The sequence below is a fragment of the Mustela lutreola genome, chromosome 4, assembly GCF_030435805.1.
Source record: "Mustela lutreola isolate mMusLut2 chromosome 4, mMusLut2.pri, whole genome shotgun sequence".
Classification (NCBI taxonomy): Eukaryota; Metazoa; Chordata; class Mammalia; order Carnivora; family Mustelidae; genus Mustela; species Mustela lutreola.
In genome coordinates, this window is record NC_081293.1 from 56,603,242 (window position 1) to 56,621,540 (window position 18,299).

The 18,299-nt window shown below is 50.9% G+C and overlaps 1 protein-coding gene across 3 annotated transcripts in view; it reads right to left on the minus strand.

Annotated features, from left to right (window-relative positions):
* The window catches only part of HK1 (hexokinase 1), a 112,595-nt gene that overhangs the window by 32,576 nt on the left and 61,720 nt on the right, over window positions 1–18,299 (minus strand). For 2 of the 3 annotated variants that reach the window (XM_059170062.1, XM_059170059.1), the window contains one exon: window positions 10,799–10,961. In XM_059170062.1, coding sequence (XP_059026045.1) covers window positions 10,799–10,961 — 163 coding nt within the window. Of the gene's footprint in view, window positions 1–10,798; window positions 10,962–18,102; window positions 18,126–18,299 lie in introns of those variants that run through there. The other variant, XM_059170060.1, reaches the window with a different exon arrangement.

Sequence of the window (18,299 nt, forward strand, 5' to 3'; positions counted from 1 at the left end):
CACGCCAGGGAAACCTCCCCAGCCTGACACGTGCGGGCCAGCTCCAAGCAGGGGAAGGCGAGGGCCAAATTCCATTCAGAGGCCCACCCGGGCTTTCTCTAAGGCCCAACCCCTTCCCCCAGGCAGCACCATTAGCCATAAGATAAAAAGAGCATTTCAACTCCAAGAACACCCTATACCTGAGGTCGGTCCCATGCCTTGAGTTCCTAACACACCCCCACTCACTACCCGTGGGAAGAGGGATAGGGGATAAATTGTGGTAAAATCTACATAACATAAAATTCACCACTGGAACCATCTTTAAGCAGTGATAAGTACAATGTTGTGCCTGCATCACCACCACCATCCATCTCCAGAACTTCTCCCTAGAAAACTCTAGAACCATTCCCTGCTCCTCCCCTAGCCCCTGGTCACTGCCTCTCGGCTTGCTGTCAGCATGGATCAGGATGCCTGATTGCAGGAGTGGAATCACACAATACTTGGCCTTGTGTGTCTGGCTTCCCTCACTTTGCATAATGTCTCAAAGTTCATTCTGTAGCCTGTGTCGGAGTGTCCCACCTCCTGAAGGTGGCTGGTAGAATCCACTGTAAGTCATTACCTCACTGCCTATCCATCCAGACACCTGCCGGGGAAGGTGTTGTCTCTACCAGGGAAGGCTTGTAACAGAAGTCTCTCTTGGTCACGTAGGAGGAAATGGCCTGACATGGTTGCAGCCTTCAGGTCTGATGTGGGCCCTGACGGAGGCGTGCTTCAGTGGGACACAGATGATGGCACCGTACGCAACCCAGGGCCACCAGATGGCAGCAAGGAAGGCGGCCGTGGGAAGGGTCCCAAACCATCCAGCCACCATCTAACATTCCTTACCCTCTTTCCGCTGGTAATTCACATGCTTCCAGAAGCATGGCGAAAATCTGTGAATTTTACTACTGATGTGACATCCTCAACTGATCCAGTGGGTATTGGGCCAGGGGTGACAGCCCCCCCCGCCACCCAGAGCCCCGATAGTCCCCAAAGTCCCCAATCCTACAGCAGCATAGACATAAGTCTGCTTGGGATCTCATCTTCCTAGGGAAGCATCTTTAACATTGTTTTTCGATAACGGCATCATTGAGATCTAAAACACCAGACAAGTCACCCGCTTGAAGTGTGTAATTCCGTAGTTTGTCGCATCATCTGTGATGCGACCAGGGCTACAGACCAGTTTTAGAGTGCTTTCATCACTTCCAAAAAGAAGTCCTGGACTTTTTAACTGTCTCCCTCTCAAACAAGCACCCTCTTCTCCCCCCTGCTCTAAGCAACCATTAATCTGCTCTCCATCTCCACAGCGGTGTCCATTCTGGACCATCTGTATGAGTGGCATCACACAGCATGTGGCCACCCGTGGCCAGCATCCTGGTGTATTGGTCAGTATGTCATCTCCATACGGCCAAATAATAGCCCACTGCATTTACCCATTTGTCTGCGGATGTAATATCTGGGTGGTTTCTACCTCTGGCTGTCAAGAATAACACCACAATGAACATTTCTGTACAAGTTCGTGTGTGCCCTGTGTCTATTTCTCTTGGGTCTATTCCTAGAAATAGGACTGCTGTCCAGGGGTAACTCACACTGAACTTTCTGAAGCACTGTCATCAGTGTCTGAGCAGCCGTTCCACTGTCCATCCCACCCATGATATGAAAAGGTTCCAATCTGTCACTTCCTCAATTCTCATCACCAACTTACTTTAGTTTGGTTCGCATTTCTGTGGCTAATGACAATGAGCACCTTTTCATGTGTCTCTTGGCCGTTTTTTTTACCTTCTTTGGAGAAATGTCTATTCAGATACCCAGCTTGTTTTAAAAACTGGGTTGTCTTTGGAGTGTTGAGTTATAAGAGTCCTTCACATTCTAGACCTAAGTCCCTATCAGATATAGGACTTATAAATATTTTCTCTCATTCCGTGGATTGGCTTTTCGCTTTCTTGATGATGACTTTTAAAGCATGAAAGTGTTCCATTTTGATGAAGTACAATATATCTGTTGCTTTTCCTTTGTTGTCTGTGCCTTTGGGGCCATATCTTAGAGGCCATTGCCAAATCCAGGGTCACAGAGATCCTCACCTACGATTCCTGCCAGGAGTTTTATAGTTTTAGTTCTTACACATCAGTGTTTGATCCTTTCCGAGTTGATTTTTCTTTATGGTGTGAGGTAGGGGTCCAACCTAGTTCGTTTATGTGTGGATATCCAGTTATCCCAGTACATTTGCTGCAAGACAGCTCTTTCCTTCATTGAACAATCCTGGCACCTTTGTCAAAAATCAAGTGACCATACAGGTATGGGTTTCTGAACTCTCAATTCTGCCCACCTCCCCCAATTTTGATATATAATTGATACCCTGAACTCTCAATTCTGATCCACGGCCATCCTTATGCCGGTACCACAGTGTCTTGATTAATGTTACTTTGTAATAAAATTTGAAACAAGGAAGTGAAAGTGTTCTAACTTTGTTCTTCTTTTTCAAGATTGTTTTGGTGTTTCTGTGTCTCTTGAGCTTTCTTCTTCTCAATTTTTAAGGTAATGGTTAGGAAGAATTAAAAAGCCTCTTTTTTGTAAATCTTGTATTTGATTCCATCAATTTGTCAGCTCTGACACACCACTCTATTTCTGGAACTCAGAATGGTGTTTGATATACAGTAAGAGCTCAACAAATACTTCAACTCAGGAGGGTGGTAAGGAATCAATAACCAAAGAATTCTCCAAGTGAATTTTCCCCACTCTTAACCTCGCTCTCAAGTTCCTTGATGGAAAAAAACCACAACCTGGGCTTGTTTGCATCTTACCCATGGCACCCAGGAAAGATCAACAAATACTCAGCAGATGCTTGGTTATAGGGGATGGTGACCCAATCATTCCCTCACTCAAGGTAGCCCTGCTCATTGGTCATTAAGCACAGAGCAGTGACACTGCTGGCCAGTTGGCTTCTTAGCTTACAGCTTTGTTGAGAAATTATTCATATAGCATACAACTCATCTTATTTTTTTTAAGGTTCTTATTTTAATTCATTTGTTACAATTCATCCATTTTAGTGTAGAACCCAGTGGTGTTCTAGTGTATATACAGAGTTGCACAACCATCACCACTACCTTATTTTAGGACATTTTCAGCATCCCAGATAGGCACTCTGTACCCATGAGCCGTCACTCCCCACTTCCTGGCAACCCCTCTCATCCACCAACAATCACAAATCTACTATGTGTCTCTCTAGATCCTCCTACTCGGGACATTTTGTGTCAATGGACGCATACAAGAGCTAGTCTATTGTAGATGGCTTCTTTCACCTTCTATAGCTGATGTTTTCAAGCTTTGTACATGTGGTGGCATGTGTCAGTACCGCATCCATTTCTGGGACCGAATTATATCCCATTGTATGAATATTATGATATGATGCCACTGGTTTTAAATTGTTTCTATGGTCCAAAGGAAACAGACCAAGGGAGAATGCCAAGAAGCAGGTATCACAGATCGGTAGGAAATTCTGACCCTGATTTTGTGGGGTGTTCAAATCTATTTAGAGGGCTTTTTTGTTTATTTGGGTTTTTTTTTTTTTAATATTTTATTTTTAAGTAATCTCTACACCCAGTGTAGGGCTCCAACTCACAACCCTGAAATCAAGAGTCGCATGCTCTACTGACTGGGCCCACCAGGCACCACGGTTTAGAGTTTTCTTAGGGTTCCCATCAGAACCCTAATCTCCATGGTGCTCAGTTAAAAAACTGAATTTGGTACAAGGCTGCTCCTCCTCTCGGGAAGACGAATTACTAGAATATCAAAAGCTTTTATTTTACCATCAACCAACATTCACGGAGCCTCCGTGCATTCTAGCTAAGTCCTTCAGATGCATCATTTTATTTTTAACTCCCTCAACCCTATGTGGTAGGTACTACTGTGATCCCCATTTTACAGGTGAGCAAGTAAAGGCTGGGAGGGGTCAGACGTCTAGCCCAAGCTCACAACCTAAGTGGCAGAGCCAGAATGTGAACCCAAAGCTTAGAGTCATTACCAGAATTCCAACTGCCTGCTGGACAGACATCATGGACACAGGCCCCCAGGGGTCGCTGTGGACTGAGACTCCAGCACCACCAGAATGGCCGCCTTTCTGGGGCTCCTCAACATCAGCGACTCCTCTCGGATTTTGGGTTCGTTCTGCCTCATTCTCCAGTGAAGACAATGCACACTCAGTGCGGTAAACAATTCCAACCCACTTGAGCAGATGAACGAGCACAAAGGCAAACACTGTGCTAGCATGAACTTATGGGTGCTTTTTGCTTTGTTTCAACATTTTTTATTGCTTTAATGTTTAAATAAACATTTATTTATTTCCTGTTATAAACTGACTTTACATCGTAACTTAAAAAAAAAAAAAATAGCATGACCCATTTTTCGGTTGCTAGCCTGGTCCAAAGTCTCATTTCCAGTTGAATCAATGGTCTTAAGTGAAAGCAGCTTCTTATGCTCAGGGGCCAGGTGTCTGTGGGGAGGAGCTCGTGGTTAGTGGGGTCAGTGCCAAGTCAGATCAGGTGAGAGCTTTCAGATCCTGCTGCACAAGGAGTCAGGTTTCAGTCAGCACCTCCACAGGACCCAGACCTGAAGTTTTTCAAGCAGGAAAAGTGCAAATGACCTCAGCTGCCAATAACCAAAAGACTCTGGCCTTCGGGTACATGGAGCTGGACCCCACTTCCACAACCCTGTGAAGACCAGTGGTCCATGCCAGCCTCCCGCTGTGGTCTGTCCGCTCCAGCTCTCCCCTGCTCTCCTCAACAAGCACAGATCAACAGGGTCCCAAGAAGTTCGAGTCAGACATGGCAACCAGAAAAGGTGACCTTGAGATGTCAGGAAAACACTAAACACTGGACACTCCCCACACCTGGAAGTGGGAGTTGACCATTTGAGAAGGGCCTTTCCCAGAAGGCAGTTTACATGGGGTCATGGTCAAGCCCAGCACGGTTCCTGGTCCCTCCCTGAATGGTGGCCCTGGTTCCAGGCCATGTTTGTGACTGCCCAAAGAAATGGCACCTCCTTCTGTAAATCACATTTGCAGCTTGGGAGCTAGGGGACAAATATCAACTCATCTTCCTGGTTTCCAAAGAAGGAAGCTCAACCAATCCAGCTGAACAACCTGCTCCTGGTCACACCTATAGTGGTGCCACAGCCCCTCCCTTTTCTTAGTCACCCATGTATTTGCAAATATTGTGATGCTCATTATCTTCTAGGGTAAGTGGCTTATCTTCCTCAGCTGGTTGATAAGCAACTCGGAAGGTGAGGGCAATGTGACACGCTTACTTCCTCCCCCTCCACCCCCACCCCCCAGGGCTCATACAAGGCAGGGAATCAGGGTTGGCTGCTAGTTTAAAAGAACTGTCTGGGTCAAATGTACGCCTATCTGGTCCTAGTGTCTGCCAAGGCAAAAGATACCAAGGAATGACGTCTGGTAAGGGGAACAAGATTTCCAGTGAACTTTGGTGGCTGTCTAGCCTCTCTTTAGATAACTATCCTCCCCATTTTTCATCTGAGGTTGGGGGTAAGCTGAGCCCCTGCTCCCACTCCAGGGGGACCAATGGTCATCCAGCAGCATCAAGTCTCCCACCCTGGCCATCATGATTGGCTCAGGAGGGGCACATGACCTGAGTCAGCCAGCCAATCATCACCCTCTCCAAGACCATGGCTGGGACCAGGAGCTCTGAGGCAGCGTGGGCTAGAGCTGCCAGAGCCATCCTTGTCTGCCACCCTAAGGAAGAGGCAGCCCTCAAAGGCAGCCAGCACCCAGACTGCAAGAAGGGACAGGCGAGTCTTGGAATACAGAAGCCAACTTACAACTAGATTTCCCAGTTATATGAACCTAAAATGTTGCTCTTTTCGCTCATACAAATTTGAGTTCGATTTCTTTCAGCTACAAGGCTCCTGAGCCCGATACTCTTTATTAGGGAAGGAATCCCCCAAACGCCTACTTGCCCTGCATAACAAAGGGCATCTATTGGATCTCAGGTTGGTTCCCCATTAGAGCTTTGGTGTCCCATCCCCCCCCAGCAGAGGAGGAGAGGAGCCCCCAGATCACAGCTCTGGTGCCTCTGCTGTGGGGGGACAGGAGTGAGACAGCCTGCCTCTGCTGTCCCCTTTTTTCTGCCTTCTCCCCTGACAGCATCATGGAGAGGCCAGTGAATTCTGAAAAATTCTGAATCTTTTTTGTCCAGGGCTAGACCTACACATTTAGGCCTGATGGTGGGGCTCCTGTGACTGGCAGCATCGGCGGGGAAGGGCCCTCCCAGAAAATTCTTACAAAGTTGGTTGTTAGATGACACTAGCGTTAAGGAGGACAAGGACCCACTAGAACTCTCACGGTGGCTGGCAGCTTCCAAAGCACTTTTCGTTTGATCCTTTTGCAGTCTTCTGAGACAGGGAGGGCAGGGTCCGATAACCCATTTTACAGATGAGGAAATGGAGGCACAGGGAAGTTAAGGGACACCTCCAAGGTCAGGCAGATAATAAGGAGTAGAGCTGGAGATTAATCCAGTGTTCTGGGTTGGTTTGCCCCCCCCCCCTTTTAATTCAAGTTCGGCCTCTTTTTAGAGCACTGGGCTTCCCTCCAACTACCTCTTCAAAACTTTGGCCTCAACCTTCCTTCCTGCCCCTGCTGCCTCCTACTTACAACTTCTTCCCACATTGCCCATTTCTACTGAAGCCAGGAGAACCACTCTTCAGATGCTTCATTAAACAAAGCATCTGAAGGGCCTCTGGCGACTTTCCATTTTATGATGACCGCCATTATTCCCAGCAAATAATGGAAAACAAACACAGGGACAGATGTCTCTCTCAAGTCCAGGTCTGCACCGGACAAAATACAGGGCAAACAGAAAGCCCGCCTTCAGGAAATGCCTACCTTTGCCCTGTTGGATGAATTGATTCTGTATGTGAGATGCAAAGGCTCTCCCTGCATGTCCGCAACCCAGCTACTCAAATAACAGTTGTACGCCTCCATCAGAAACCCATCCAGAATCCGAGACACACAGGCTTCACGGGTAGAGAGACAATCCAATCATCTTGCCAGATCCGGAAACAGAGACAGGGAAAGGGAAGTGACCAGCCCAACTGCCATGGGTATTTTCTTTCCAATCTGGGGCCAATCTGGGGCCCCCAAAAATTAACTGAACACACTGCAAATCGAATATTTTCCAATGTATCCTTTGGGTAAAACATGTGCTTAGAACCATAAGGCAGAAACAGTGAAATATTCAACTCAATTTACCCTCAAAAACCTTGCACCTAACTGGTATTTCCAATATCCTTACTGAGAAATGAGAAGAGAAAAAAGGGAGGTTTCATGAATGAGACCCAGAACGAGCACTTCTGAGGGAAGCGAGACGTGGAGGGCCAGCTGTCCCCAGAGACTCGCAGCTCTGAAAAGGGACCTTCTGTTTAGCCAAGTCACCAAAGTGAAATGGCTTCAATATCTTCCTTCTTTTATTTATTATTCATACCTTTCCTACTCCAAAAAGGATATGCAACAGCTAAAAGCCACTTTAGGGTTTAAAAAAAAAAAAATTAACATATAGATTACTGAAGAGCAATTTAAAGAAAAACCACTGCCCATAAAAGATGGGCAAAAGGGGGAGAAATAATAAAAATGTGCTGATACATTTCAAAAAAAATCAGTAGTTTTAAAACTCTGAGGCCAGTTCCCTGAGGTCAAGGTCAGCAGGAAAGGAAGGGAAAGGTTTGTTTCTCCCTTTGACTGGGAAGTCACCCCGCCCTTAGCAGGTGGGGGCATCTCTCCCCGAGCTGAGTCCAATTTATCCCTCAGTGGTTTGGGATTACCACTAATTCTGTCGCTGACTAATTATACAGTTAAAGCAGTGATTAACATTTAAAAAGGGAACACCTTGGTTTACTATCAAGGAGGTCTGCATTCTGACTACTCCAAGGGACTTCTGGTTGTTGGTTGATAAGGGGGTACAGGCCACAAAGGGACAGGGAGGGGACTGGGGGCAGGTATGCGAGGCCTTGGCCTTTGAGTCAGTGTCAATGCCTGTGTGGGGCTGTAGGGTCGGTTCCAAATGGATTGTGGGCCCCAGGGCATAGGAACTGAGCCCAACCGTGAATATTAGGAACAGCTATGGGGAGCAAGGCCATAGGGTGTGTTAGGGTTGCACTGTGACACCCCCCCCACCCCGAAAAAGATACACTGAAGTCCTAACCCTTGGGACTCGGAAACGTGACCTTGTTTGGAAACAAGGTTAAGATGTAATCAGGTTAAGATGAGCCCTGAGTGTGGGGCCTAATCTGATTAGTATCCCCCGTAAGAGGGAAATGCCCTGTAATGACAAGGGCAGAGACTGAAGACATGCAGCTGGCAGGCGAAGTGCCACCAAGGACTGCCTCCCACCACCAGAAGCCAGAAGGCGCTGGGAGGCAGGGGTAGGGCTGGGCGGGGTGAGGCAGAGAAGGGGGCAGAGAGCCATCAGGCAGACCCAGGCTGCACAGGAGGGGGATCCTATTACTGCAGAGCTTTGGTTTCGTCACCTGTCAATACCACTCTTCTATCCTCAGAGGCCCTAAGTATTTGTCCCATTCATACTGGGGAAGAGAGAGGCTCAAAGGAGGCCTGGGGCCCAGGCTGTGGGCTTCCGTTACCACACGTGTCATCACACTGAGAACATGGCTGACGGTCAGACACGTTCTTTTACACAACACGAAGAAAGAGCGAACACCAGCCGTTAGCATTTTACAGTGCAATGACAGCACAGTGCACTACAGATTCCAGAGCCATTCAAACTATCAAGTGCCTCAAAGTAGACGGAATGTGTAAGAAAAGAGCAAAGATTACGGGAAAAGGCAGGTACGCCAGGTTCAACAGATTTCTTTTCTGCGGGACAGCTCAAGGCCTACCGTGTCTTGGCATGTGTTATGAAAGTCGGAGGGAGGGCTGCAGAGGGTTTTCCCCCAGGGAGTCTGAATGCTGGGCCTTATTTTGAAAAATAGTCCATGGGGGTAAATGGCTAGGTGACTCGTACAGCTGGATCAGGCTTAGAGACCCTCGGCTCTGCAGAGGGTTCCTGGAAGGGGAAGGAAAGCACCCCCGCTGACATACGGTCCTGGCACAGACATACGGTCCTTGGACACGTTAGCCCTGGGCCAGTCCCACAGGATCAGGGGCCCCGCGGGCATCAGGTATCCCTCTGCACTCCCCCTAGCCAAGCCAGAGTAGGGGCCCTCCAGGGGCTGCTCACACCATTACTTCTCCCCTCCCCCTTCTCTTAGCCAGAAGCAGGCAAAGCCATGCGTCTCCAACAGAACTCTGCTCACCCTGGAAATGCTCACTGCTCCTAGATGCGGGACCACCCAGAGCTGGGAAAAGACAGGAGTGAACCACAAAGCCAGAGACATCAGGCCAAAACCCCGGGCACACCGCAGCCCCATCACTCCAGGGACCAGAATTTCTTGGGTGATTATTACGACGTTAAAACTGCTGGTAACCACGACCTCAAGGAACACAGGAGGAGGGAAGTGGAACAGATTTCCAACAGTCAAGAAGCAAGGAGAGACAACGCCAAACCCCACCTGCGCCACAGAGCCAACAGAGCACACGGCCTCCGTCAGCGTCCAGATCTCGTCCGGGGCCTCTAGAGAGCCCGCACACAGGGCAGGACCTTCCCACCGCGGCCGGTCCGCTCCAGCAAGTGTGTGCTTGCCCATCCTTGGTGGACGCCTACAATGGCGGTTTTCCTGACACCCGTTCTGCAGACTGTGTACCAGAGGCTCCAAATGAAGGCTTGAAACGAAGCCTCCAGAACAGGGAAGAAACCGCAGGGGGGTGTGAGGACCAGGCTCTCAGGGTGTGGACTCCCAACCAGAGAGAAACAGGACCTCCCCATCATCTCCCTCCCTCTCATGTGCAACAGATGAACCCCAGTCCAGAGCACAAAACACCCCTCCGAGTGGGGTTCCTGGGAGGGTGCCTCACTGAGGCCACCAGAGGACTCCCCCCCCCACCCCCCGCACCCCCCTCTGCCACAAACTACTAGCTGCAGGTCCGTCAGACAAAATGGCTCCACCGAGCCCGCTGAGCTGTGCCCTCTCAGCCTCCGCTCTGCCGAGAGCAGGAGCTAATAAGCCCGCTCCTCTGGGGAAGGGGTACTGATGATCCACGGGGAGCCCCCAACTCCCTTTTGTGGGGCACTGAACTTACAAAGATGCACACCGACAGGAGAATTTTTTTCTCCAGTTCTACCTCCCTTCGCCATTTGCTCTAGAGGCTACCTTCATGTCCCATCTGTAACATTTTGTTAGATGGGAACTTGACTCTCCCCTCTGAGTCCAATACCCAGCTAGCCCCTGGGATTGCTACTTATCTGAAGGGAGGTCTTGGTGCCCTGATGAAGAGATTTTCCTAAAATGAACTCATTTGTTCTGGAGCTTTTCATATTCTACAGACATAAGAGCAATGCACACGGCGTCTATAAGATCGGGACACACGATCCTTCCCTATCATTAGCCATTAGACAGTCGGTCGAGTGAGGGCAGATCAGCCTTATCCAACCGTGGTAGCTCCGATGCCTGGCACATGGTAGATACTGAGCAGGCATATGTTGGATGGATGGATGGATTGATGGATGGACGGATGGACAGATGGATGGATGGGAGGACAGACAGATGAATGAATGGGTGGAGGAGTGAGGGAATAAATGAACAAATGTGAAGACAGTAGACAGGATGCTTTCACAGATAATTCAGCTCTCGGAGCCCAATCTCTGGGTGAGAGACTCACCTGAACCATCGGGAATGGACCTTACAAAGGTCGGCAACATCTTGACTGTGGCTGTTGGATTAAAATCCCGGGAGAGGCCATTCTTCATCTCCTTCTTGAAACGAGTCATGATATCTATCAGAGTTTCATCGGAGAGCCGCATGGCATAGAGATATTTGTCAATCTGGGGGAAGGATAAGAAGGCAGGAAAGTGAGGTGAAGCCTGAAGGAGGTCATTTCAGCTTGAGCCTGGCTGGGGAGGGACAGGGCAAGGGCGAGGCGCCCGCCTGTGGAGGGCCATCCAGCTCCCACAAGTTGGGACACACCACACGACGGGATGGGCAGTCACACACATGCCATCAGCCATGTCCCTCAGAGCAGTCTTGCAAATGGTCCAAGCCCCATTTCATCCTGCAAAATCAACCAGGTAGCTCCAATCCTTTCTAATCCTTGAATGCTCCACGGAAGTTGCCCTTTGATCCCCAAGCACACACCACAGGTGCCCTAAGCCTACCCACGGCTCCCTTCCGCTGTGAGAAGTGGCCGGCTCACCCGCAGATGGACGGCAGTGTCACAGAGGCTAAGAACGAGGGTGCCAGAGCCGGCCACGTGGGCTTCCACTCCCCGCACCATCACTTCACAGCTATGTGAATTTCAGCTTCCTTAACTGAGAAACGGACTGGATAAACAGGACCTAACTCACAGAGTTGGGAGTTTTAAGATCAGTTGAGACCGAGAAGCAGTTAGAACACAGGAAGTGCTTAAGAAACTTGAGCCAGGGATGCCTGGGTGGCTCAGTTGGTTGAGCAGCTGCCTTCGGCTCAGGTCATGCTCCCAGCGTCCTGGGATTGAGTCCCACATCGGGCTCCTTGCTCAGCGGGGAGCCTGCTTCTCCCTCTGCCTCTGCCTGCCATTCTGTCTGCCTGTGCTCGCTCTCTCTCCCTCTCTCTCTCTGATAAATAAATAAAATCTTTAAAAAAAAAAGAAAGAAAGAAAGAAAGAAAGAAACTTGAGCCATCGGTGTTAACGTGAGACAGTGGTGCTGGGGGGATTCCTTGGGCACGATTTCTTGGTAGGCAGAAATAGTGGCCAAAGGGCTGGAATCCTTCAGAACATGGAGTGGCAGGCCCAAGAGCAGGGAGACCTGAACCCCACCATCCCCAGAAGGTATGGGGACAGCCCCCAGGATCCCCCACACAGGGGCCGGGGCTGACATGCCCACACTCCCATCATCCCAAGTACTGACCCAATCTGCTGCTCTCCCTGGGCTCCCCATTCTCCTCGGGGTTCCAAGGCTTCTAACTGCCAGACCCCTCGGACTGTCGCTGGCTAATCTTCATTCATAGTATGTTCCCATTTACTCTCTCCGAAAGTATTTATTGGGCACCTCTTGTGTACCCGGGCTCTAAGTCCTCTTGTTTCTCTCCACTCATTCTTTTTGCTTCTCTTCGGCTCAGGAAGCCCCGACAGCCACGTGCCTGGACTTCTCATTCCTCTTTCCTGAGGCTCCTCAGTCACTCACTGGAATGGTTTTCCATCTTCTTCAACCTCACCCCCTTCCATCCCATCTGGTACCCCACTGCCATGGTCTCCTTGGTAAAGTCAACCCCGCTCATTCTTTCCCTTGCTCAAAGCCTTGCATGTCTTCCATTTCCAAGGCGCCAACCCTCTCCAGGTGTGGCTTCGAGCTCTCTGAACTCTGGCCCAAACACCTCGACTATTCCTGGTGGGTTCCCAGGCTTTTGCACCGTAAAGCTCTTCCTTCTCCTCCCAGCTCTCCAGATCTCCCCTCCCCTTCCAGGTTCAGATCAAACCTCTCCTTCTCCTGCGGGTGTCGGAGCTCCTCAGGCTGGAGAGGACCCTTCATTCAGCACTGATCTCTCTGCACGGGAGAGCCTGGATCACAGCTTTCTGCCCCAGTGCCCTATTCCAGCGTTTGCTCCATTCACCTTGACCCCCCTCCCCCACCCAGTGCCCTACACGCAGTCTTGCACACGGAAGGCTCCCGGTGGATGGAGAGAGAGATTTATGACCCGAGGAGGTTGCAAAGACCTTGATGCTTATTTGCTTCTGAGAATGGCATCTCGGGCTCACTTTGCAGGGTGGCTGGAAATGTCCTGACTCAAGGACAGAGAGTCCCCAGCCCTAGGTCTTTTCTGCATATTTTGAGCTGGGGCATCTTTCTTCTCACTCTGGCCTCCATGCCTCGTGCTCCCCCAAGTCCTGCCTGTCTCCTGTCTCACAAACCATCAGTCCATTGGCAGGAGCCCCCCAGTGTCCTCTGTGGCCAGAGACAAGCCTGCCCCACCCCCAAGCTCTCCTTCCACAACCACATTTCCTATTACCCCCTGTAATAAAGCCCTGCAGAGAAGAGCAATCAGAAACCACCAAGAGCTCAAGTAGAAATTGCCAGAATCACGGCCCCAGGAGAAGACATGCTCCGCTCTATTCTACCCCCAAGGCTGGCACCAGACGAGCAGAACTTGCTGCCATGGTGCCCACAGTCTGGCAGGGGGGAGGCAGTCACGAAACAAGGGTGTGTGAGCAGTGCCAGGAGAGGGAGTCTACTGAGAAGGCTTCCCGGGGGCGTGATGTCAGAGCGTGCATCCAGGCACAGTCAAGAGCATGTGTGAAGGCCGATGGTGGGGGGGGGGCAGTTTGTGCAAGGAACAGAAAGAAATTCAATATGAATTGAGCACAGTGTAAAAAGTGAGGCAATTAAAAAGACCGAGAGGAGCTAAATTGTGTAGGATCCTGTAATGCACGTTAACAAATTTAGACTTGATCCCAAGCACAGCGGGCCTTGGGATGACTTTCAGGAGTATTCAACAATGAGATCTGTGTTTCCGCAAGATCGAGCCGGCTGCTGGGGAGAGAATGGGTAAGCAGAGGCAAGACCCGGTACTAATGAATAATCGTCACGTTGTTACTCCTGCATTTGGGGCATGCTTCCGCGATCACATTCCCCACCCTCCGTGCCGCATTTATGGAACGGTCTATCTCCTCTGATAAAACATGTGAGTTCCCTAGGGAAAGGAACTCACCCGGATGCCTGCTACAAAAGAGGAATTTAATTGATACTAAGTGCTAAATTACTACTCTATATTTATCCTATGGCTCACAGCAGATCGAGCGCTTTCATATCCAGTAAGTCCTTTAACCTTCAAAACAGCCCCACCAGGGACACATTCTTGCCCCATTTTACAGATGCAGAAACTGAGGCTCCACAAAGCAAAGTGATTAGTTCAAAGACACATCAGGAGAGTGAAGTCTCATACCTGCAAGTCTGACTTTGCTCCCTACAATCGTTCCCATCCCTCAGGGAAGACCAGTTCCCTTATTCTGTGGAGGCCAAGCCCAAGTAAAGCTGCTGAGGTTTTCTAGCTGGACAGGAAGAAGCATCTAGAAAAGCCAAGGCTCCCTGCAGCTCCACAGCCATCCTGCCCCCTGACTCAAGGTGCAGGTTAGTACAGGGACACAGATCCGAGACCCAAAAAGAGCCTAGAAGCTCAAAGGAGGAAGCAGGCCGGGGACACAGAAAACAAACCAGCCCCCAAGCATCTATGGAAAGGAGGCTTTCCTCCTCTGGTTCAAGCACATGAATCGTTATGTGGGACAACCCCTCTCTGGAGAGATGTGGAAACAGGATCCAAAAAGAAGGTTTAAGTTGGGGCAGAGTGGGAACTGGGCCTGAGGCCTCCCGGACGTCATGTGAATGAGAGTAAGCAAGGGGAGCCCTTTCCACTGGTCCTCGGGAGCTCAGGAGGGGCCTCTGAACCAGCATAGATGCTGGGCCGGGGGTGGGCTGGACAGCCAAGCAGTGCCCAGTGCAGGCCTCAGTGGGTCCACGGCACATAGACCAGGCCCTTTTAAGCAGCGCAGGAGACACTGGAGCAAAGCCCACAACAGGGGGCACTTGTGGGACAGTCCCCAGGGGCCCAGAGTGCCCAGCGCCTCACTGAACCAGAGGCCTCACTCCCTTTGTTCAGACCGGCCCTGCGTGGCAGCAGGCTACACTGCCCCATCCACCTGGGAAGGACGACTGGGTCACGGGTGGCAGGAAGGAGGACAGGTGTCGGGCCAATCCCGCCTGTCCACATGCTCCGGATCTCGCTGGGGCTGTGCCCCACAAGAAATGCAGCAAGAGAGCGGCCATTCCTTGGGTGGGGCCAGGAGCCCAGGAGCAGAGGACAGAGGGAGGCAGACCTGAGAAAGGCCAACTTCCGGTCTTCAGGGGCTTGGCCAGAGTCTGTGGTCTTTCCAACTTCTCTGTTCTCTATTCCAGCTCCACGGCATCTCCAGATCGGGCCCCTCCTCCCCGCGTCCCTCCCCCGCCGGCCATGTGCACACACCGCTGCTGCTCGGTGGCTCTGGCCACACGCTGATGCCCAAAAAACCCCTCCTATGCCTCCATCCCTCTCCCCTCTATGTTTTGGCGACAGGAGGCCATGGCACAGCACCTCCAGAGGCTGCAAGCCACCAGCCTCAGCATTTGGATGGTCTGTCACAGGCCAGAGGCTCCCAGGAAGCTGTGACAGGAACCCTGGGGGTCCCAGCGTGCTCCCTCTCGCCCGTGGTGTCTGACACATGCATGCAGGACTCTGGTCGGACTATGAAGGAAATGGGGAGATGCCAGGCTCCTGGACACCACACGGCTCTTGCCCAGGTCCCACAGACTCTTGCCCGAGACTGAGAAAGACCCTAGTCACGGCTCCAGGCACCTTTCACCATCCACTGAAGGGAAGGGGCCCTAATACTGTGCAAATCCTTGTCCTGGATGGTCCCTCTTGTGGACCAAGGAGGCCTGGAAGCTCTGAGCTGCTTGAGAAGCTGGACCATGGCAGAGACAGGAGGAGATGTGGGAAGAGAGAGCATGGCCCCCTACCAAGCTTCTCTGCTCAGAGCTGTCCGGCTAACGAGAGAACCCAGGGGCCCCACACCAGGCTGCACTCACACATCTCTGCATCTGATCTTGGCCCCACCTCCTGCTCCCAACAGAACATGCACAAAATACCAATTCAAGACAGGACAAGCCCGAGGGAACACGCCCTTGTGGCCAGGAGGCACAGTCACCCCTGGTGACCTGGGCATTTTGACCCCCTCTGTGGACGGGGACATGGCTGGGGACATTTTTCACTCCTTCTGTCCTCTGCTCTCCCCGGAGGACCAAGAACAAGGCAAAGCAGCTGGGACAACTGCAGGTGTCTGGTACCCGCCTCCCGAGTGAACTTTCCATGGGAGACGCTCCACAGTGCAGGGCGGGCAGTGCAGGGTTAAGAAAACTCTTGCCTCAGGTCAGGACAGAGATTTCAACATCAGATTCACTTCTCTTTCTTAGTGAGGCTGACTCAGGAGAGAACGGGCCGGGTGATGAGTATCACTTGGATAATAGTTTGAATCTGCTCAGGGCTCTGCCCTTTTTACACAGGACTGTCACACACGTTGTCCCGCGTGGATGTTGCAGAAAGAGATGACAGGAGCTCATGGATGCCACGGCCGGGCATGAGGTAGGCACGAGTAACATTAGCTTCCACCACCATGACCTGGGGACAGAGGCAGGAAGGACAGCCTCATCCCCATTTCAGAGTCGAGGAAACACAGACCCCTGACTCACACTAGCTCTCGTGGTCTGGAAGCAACAGCAGGGTCTAGAGTCCAAGTCTTCTAGGCCCTTCTGTTGGGCTTCGCCATACACCTTGAAAAGAACACGGAACGGGGTGGAAGAGAACGGGGTTTGAACCTCGGATCTGCCATTCAGTAGTTGTGTGACTTTGGACAAGTTACTTAACCTGGCTGAGTCTTGCCTTCCTCACCATGAAAGGGGATAATAATGCCTTCACCTCGGGAAGCTACTGGGAGAATTTTAAGAATGCGCCAAGAACAAGGTAAACAACATTTCCCATCCTCTCATCTAAAGGACCAAAAGGGAGGTCATCTCCCTCCATGCCCTGGCTTACCAACAGTCATCGGTCCTTGATTCCTGTCATCTAGATACCTAGGAGAAATGCACTGATTACCAAATATCACTGCCCCATTCTATAGAAAAGACCACTGAAGGTAGCGTGGCCATATGCCCAAAACCACGCAAATTAAAGACTGGTAAAATTCCTCTGAAACACTGTACTTACTGTTTTATTAGTTTTTTTTTTTTTTTTTTTTTTAACTATCAGTTAAGTTATAGTCACAACAAGCATTATACACTTATTACTTAAAAAAATTCACACAACACAAAAATGCATTAAAGTAAAAAGTAGAAGTTCTTCCCCTAGTCTTCCCAGAGAAGAGCTAAGAGTTTTATGGACTAAGACGGTTTTTCTACCTAAACACTCATACATACAGACTTTGCCTTTTTTATTTCATTTTTCCTTTTTCATTTTCCAAAAAGGAATCATACTTGGGCACGGGGGGATGGGTGATGGAATTATAAACACTTGTTCCTTCAAAGCTTAAGCCCACCTTCCTATTCCTCCAGAACCTGCCTTTAAGACACACACTAAGAGCCATCCTTGGATTTCCTCAGGACCCTGCCTGGCTCAATGATGAGGCATGGACAGTGTAACGTGGACACCCGTGTCTGCCTCTGGCTTTGCTATCCTGTAGGCACCTCAGTTTTGTCATCTGTAATGTGGGTGGGTGTGTTCACATGGCTTCAGTTTTATAAAGGCCTTTCTACTGTGCCCGCCACTTTCATAGTGGTCCTCAAACTACCCTGTTGAAAAACCCAGGGCAGGTGCCATCGCTTTCAATGCCCTAAGGAAAAATCAGAGGCCCAGGAGGTTCCTCAAACGGCCAAGGTGACCACTGGCCAGCAAGAGAACTGGGGTAGGCACCAAGTTCCCTGTCCTGCTCCTGTGCTGCTTCCTCTGTAAGCTTTCTTGCTCAGGCCAAGGAGGACGCAGGCCAGGTAGGGTGTGTGTGAGCCTAACAGCGCCCCCCACCCACCCCACCCCCACCTTCTGCCCCTCAGCAAGATCCTAGCCCCTCCTCCCACATGCCCAGGCTCTTCAGTGCCCAGCCCCACCTCAAGCTATGGATGGCAGCCTAGGGAACCTGTGTTTCTGTCCTGGTCTTGGCAACTGGGCAGGCAGCTCCTGCTCAGCTCCTCGTGGCCACAAGAAGAGACGTTCTTGCCCTGCGGAGTGCCCCAGAGGACCTATCACCCCAGCAGCAGCCTGCCTTCCCTCAGGCAGCCTGGGGTCCTACAGTGGTTCTTCACCCCCAGAGGCCCTTCCTCACAGACCACCATCCGCTCTGCTGGTTCAGTCTGCAAAGGGCCTCTCCATGCCTCACTCCTCCTTTCTCCCAAAGTCCACCTCCACACTCACCTCCTCGGAGCGGCATGCCATGACCGGCCCCGCCCAACACCGGCTGCTCCTCTCCTCCACATCCCCTCCGCCCTCAGTGGTCACTCTGTAGGTATGAATTTGCTCCGGGGGACACATGGCAGCATGAGAGCCTTTCCCAGGAGCTGCAGCAACAAACACATATCTGTGCCTCCCGCTAGTCTGTGGGGGCCCAGGGG